Consider the following 4,833-nt stretch of genomic DNA (forward strand, 5'->3'; position numbering starts at 1 on the left):
AAAGATAGGCGTGCCTGGCGTGCTCTGGTCCATGGGGTCACGAAGAGTCAGACACGACTGAACAACAACAACAACAACAACCTTACAGAGCAGATGTAAGGATGCAAACACAACAAAGCACGTAAAGCACTAATTACGCTTTTAAAACCAGCCAAGAGATTTGCATGTAAAATGTTGCATGCTTAATCATCATTTCAAGACAGGCACGAGGCCTAAGGAGTTGTACTGAAAGCTTCACAGAAAAACACACGTTTCGTGGGAAGTTGGAGGAGTGTAATCCTGTTCAATAGCTCTGGGACTACTTTTCACATTAACTTGGTCCCTAATAAAAATTCTGTTGTAAGCTTTTGTTTCTTTTTAATTCTTATTAATGGTACAACTCTCTCTCTCTCTTTATGACTGTTGCAGCCATTTCTTATAGGTCAACAGGGCTACCCACGATTTTCATGAGACAGAAGTACCACTGTTGAAGAGAGAGATACACATAACAGACACCCATCACCAATGCATGTCCCCCCCCAAAAAAAAAAACTCTTTCTGGTTCTTATTTTCTTCTGCCCTGAGCAAGTCTCCCCAACTGGATGCCCTCCATACTCAAGCACTTAAGACCACAGGTGCTGGCTGGGGTAGATGGGAATAGTGGAAAGCACCTGGGAGCGCCAGGTGAGGGAAGATTGTACCAGCATCTTCAGCTGGATAAAAGCAAAACAGCTTCATTAACTACAAACCCTGTTATTGTTGACACTTCCAAACCAGTGGCAAAGTTTTGTAGCATTAACTCCTTGTTTTGCACTGCTCCCCAAACTGAGAATTGATACATCAAACCAGGGTTCATAGTTAACACCCCAAAATCCAACATTGTCTGATTCACTCCAAACCGGTGCCAAAGTTTTGCAGTCCTTTTGCAGGGTTTCGAGGTGTGTGTTTGTAGAGGAGAGGGAGGGGCTTGGAGCATCTGCTAAGGAAGGCGGCCTTTCCGCCGACCAGAGGAGGAGCTGCTCACACCTTGGAAGGAAGAGGCGTGAATCACTTTTTATTAGAGCGGGGCAGCCGAGGAATGAAAACCGCGCATCGAGCCAATTGAAAACAAACAAACCAAAAAAGCCAGCCTTGTTCTTGCTTCGCGCAGTCTCCAAAAGACAGGGCCATGGAGGTGGCAGCAGCGGGCCAGGCAGTGTCAAAGGGTCTGGGCAAGAGCGGAGCGTCTGCAAGGAAATTGAAGCATCCCAACAACAGCCTCTACCGAAAGGTAAGGGTACAGAGATGCTTCCTCTCCTTCGGCCGGTTGATCGCAAACGCATGAGAAGCATCTAACAGAGCAAAGTCCCGTTTTGCCCTGAAACGTGCGCCAAAGAGGTAGCATTCAACCAGGGCTGCACCTGAGCGCCTGGTTGACTGCAGGTGAACTTCTAGGACTTTTCACTCAGGGAAGTGTGATGGCAGCTGCCGCTGAGCACCTGTGCTTTGTTTGTTGCATTTGTCCTCCAAGATGCTGCACATAGTTCTCTTCCACATTTTTATCCTTCATGCATGAGTAGGGGACTGGAGACCCTGTTTCCCAGGTCTTAGACCAACGATCTAACCACTACACCACACTGCCTCTGTAGAGTCCTTTTTCCTCACTTATAAGCCACCATGGCCAACTTGCACCAACTGTGGGGCTGGATACCACCCAATGCCAAGCATGCACATTTGCAGAAATTAATGATCGATATGAAAATAGCTTCTCGGTTGTTGCTATCGGTCTTGCATACTCTCCTTCCTCCCCAAACCTTTTAACATTGCTACTGAGAAATGATTAGCTTTGTTGGTGTGCTTGGTGAATAATCTGGAGTGGTGAGGGACAGATGGCAGATTATTTTGGGATACAGGGAAGGAAGGGTCATATCCAAGCCATTCAACAGGCTTTGCACGCAATATGGGAGGTGGGGGACAGATCCATTGAATTTCAGGGGATTTGTTTCTGAGTAAACAGGCTTGGAATTGTGTTCTGAGGCCATACTGTAAAATTAAGTCTATGTGCCGGTAATCAGTTCAGAGCATTTGCACGTGTGTGTTTTTTCCCTGGCTCCAAAATTTAAAACTATACAGTAAAGACAAGCAGCTGTGGCAAAGTGGATACAAATCCTCTTCAGTTTTGCAAGGTGGGCAAGGCAGATCAGGATCTCCTCTCTGGGCGGTTCAGCAATGTAGATTGTTGAAAGAAAGAAAGCAGGAGGAAACTAGGTTGTTGAACTGTTGTGTGAAAGGACTGTGAACTCACTTTTAATACCGAAAATAAATTATTGGGCAGATCATATGCTCAGGGCACATTTTCCCGGCACTTCCTTTGTCATGAAAAGTTCAATACAGCAGCTTTATATTACCATGGGTCTCCTGGCTCACCCCACCCCACCCCACCCCGCACTGTGAGCAGTGCTATTTTTCTAGAAAAAGAGGTGCTAGAGCTCACCATGAACGCCTCCCTTGTTCTTTTATAACGGCAATGGCACCCACTTGAGAGGTGCCGGAACTGAGTTCTGGCAAGTTCAGCTGGAAAAAAAGCCCTGACTCTTGAGGAGTAACTTCTCACACTTTGGCCTAGGATAGAGGGAATTCTCCACAATTTAACTTTGGGGTAGGTGGGGGGTTGAATGCTGACAAGACAGAAGTACTGTTTCTGAGCGACAAGGGGCGGGCAGGTGTGGGGGACATACCATGTGGGTAGGCTCAGGAGTTCATGGTCTCCGTGTCAATTAAGGGATAAAAAAGGCTGATCACAGATTTCCGAAACCAGAGGGAAAACAATGTTTATGAAATAGAAGAAACATATAGATTTTCGTTAAGATAAGATTTATTAATAGATGTATTGGAATCAGAGGACATTTCGGCTTCAGTATTAGAGGTTAAGTAAAGAGAGGATATAAGAGGTTGTGTAGGTAATATGATGTTTAGTTTGTTAGAATAAGATATGAAATTTGAGGTATGGATGTAAGATTTAGTTTAAGCGTGTGAAATAAGATTTTACAATGTTACAAAGTTACTGAAAGAAGATTAGAAATGAACGCAGAAGAGAGGACGAGAGGAAGTCCACTAATTAAGTTTAGAAATAAGATTAAAATAGTTAAATTGGTGTGTTCCTGTTGTAGGTGTATTGTTAGGTAATGTATTTGTCTTTTTGTTTTCTCCTTTCTTTTTGTTTGTATTTTGTATTGTAGTTTGCATGTATTTTTGTAGTATGTGTGTATTTGGTTTTTGCTTGCTATTTGTTTAAATACCAATAAATTCTTCTTTAAAAAAAATAAGGGATTGTCTCAAGTTGTTAGTCCAACACTTAGTGCAGGGCATACTCTAATTTGTTGCCTTTCAGTTCTCTGATAAGTTTCGTTTTTCTCTCCACTTGCTTCTGCCAGTCCATCAAGCCACTGATGGAGAAACGCCGTAGGGCCCGCATTAATGCAAGCCTAGAGCAGCTGCGGAAGCTCCTTCAGCAGCTCCCTGATCAACAGGTAAATGGAGAGTTCAGTCTTTTCAGAAACAGCCTACCCATGTGGCCAAAACTTAACTTGGTTCCTTAGATTGGAGAGGTGCTGGCATTTGCAAGAGCAACACCCTCCCCACTGCACAATCCAAAAGTTTAGCTGCAATCGTCTGTGGCAACGAGAGCGTTTTTAATACAATTTGGGCGATCCCTTGCAATAATTTCTTATCAATCTCCTGCACTATTAGACAAACTAGTGCTAACTAGAAACATAGAAAGTGCACACACCATAACCTCCAGGAAAGGGCAGGGCTGTGTGGATGCTTGAAAGGGTGTGGGCTGCCTCCGAAATCTTCAGAAGACGAGAAGATAGCCGAGTAATATTTCCAGAGTGCAAAAGTCAAGTACCCAGCATAACTCCTTGCTTCCTCTCTTAAACTTACTAAATGTTGCAAATAATAAAAGATTATGTAAAGTTGCAGAATTTGGGCATCTTTCCCCTACTTTTTAAATGGAAAGCTGTGCTGCACAGCTGGTGCTTAACCGATCCAATTGTGCCAAGAACAGGGAACCAATGCAGTGCAGTAAGTTGTGTGTGCGCGCAATTAATTCACTTTTGAACCCTTCCCAAAGCTCAAGGTAGATACGACTTTTTTTCAAGATGATGTGTTTTGGGCTGTTGTGTTTTATCCTCCACAGAACGCCAGAGCCTCATCGCGTTTGGAGAAGGCAGAGATTCTGGAGACGACGGTGCAGCAGCTGCGCAGGCTGAAGAAGCAAGGTTAGAAGTATTTTTCCTAAGCCCTTCTTTCCGCATGGCACATTGGCACAAGGCCAAGGAAGGCCATGTAAAAGATGCTGAGCACCAGCATTCAGGCCACTGCTTACTGTCTGCCAGGGAAGCTCCTGTTCCTGACTTTCCTCGTCTGTCCTCTCCAGGTGCAGTTGCTGCTTCCATTCCGCAAGACAGTCAAGATTTTGTTTCTGGTTACTGCCACTGCGTCAATACCATCTGTACCTTCCTTAACTCAGCTGGCTCCTCTTTGGCACAGGAGATGAAATCTCAGATCCTACAACATTTGGAAAAGACTTCAGGGCCCAGGTCTACCATTACACCAGCCCTCAAAGCCTGGCAACCAGGCAAGGCAGACTCTCTCCCCTCCCACCAACCTTCCTTTCTATGGGCATCTCCTCTAACGCCTGCAGGGCCTCCTTTGGATTCAGACTCCCAAACTCTCGCAGTTGGGTCTTGGTTGCAGTTTTCAGCTTCTACGCTTTTGCCCCAGCTACAGAAACCTTGGATTCAGCCAGACTTGCTTGCTACAACCACCCGCGTGTGGAGACCGTGGTGAATGACGTTCTGGAAAAGTAAC

The 4,833-nt window shown here is 45.0% G+C and overlaps 1 protein-coding gene across 1 annotated transcript; it reads left to right on the plus strand.

The window, feature by feature from the left end:
- The first annotated feature begins 1,006 nt into the window (after nucleotides 1-1,006).
- LOC117060894 (transcription factor HES-2-like) lies at nucleotides 1,007-4,833 on the plus strand. Its single transcript, XM_033173483.1, has 4 exons — nucleotides 1,007-1,249; nucleotides 3,393-3,488; nucleotides 4,160-4,241; nucleotides 4,400-4,833. Exons 1-4 carry the CDS (start codon nucleotides 1,148-1,150, stop codon nucleotides 4,810-4,812), a joined length of 693 nt encoding a protein of 230 aa, XP_033029374.1. The 5' UTR covers nucleotides 1,007-1,147; the 3' UTR covers nucleotides 4,813-4,833.

Source organism: Lacerta agilis, chromosome 16 (genome assembly GCF_009819535.1).
Source record: "Lacerta agilis isolate rLacAgi1 chromosome 16, rLacAgi1.pri, whole genome shotgun sequence".
Taxonomy (NCBI): domain Eukaryota; kingdom Metazoa; phylum Chordata; class Lepidosauria; order Squamata; family Lacertidae; genus Lacerta; species Lacerta agilis.

Bases quoted from the DNA above. Each gene is read 5' to 3' on its own strand.
- LOC117060894 (XM_033173483.1), top strand. From the start codon at position 1,148: ATGGAGGTGGCAGCAGCGGGCCAGGCAGTGTCAAAGGGTCTGGGCAAG. The intron at 1,250-3,392 runs GTAAGGGTACAG...TGCTTCTGCCAG, and splicing joins ACAACAGCCTCTACCGAAAG to TCCATCAAGCCACTGATGGA. The intron at 4,242-4,399 runs GTTAGAAGTATT...TGTCCTCTCCAG, and splicing joins GCGCAGGCTGAAGAAGCAAG to GTGCAGTTGCTGCTTCCATT.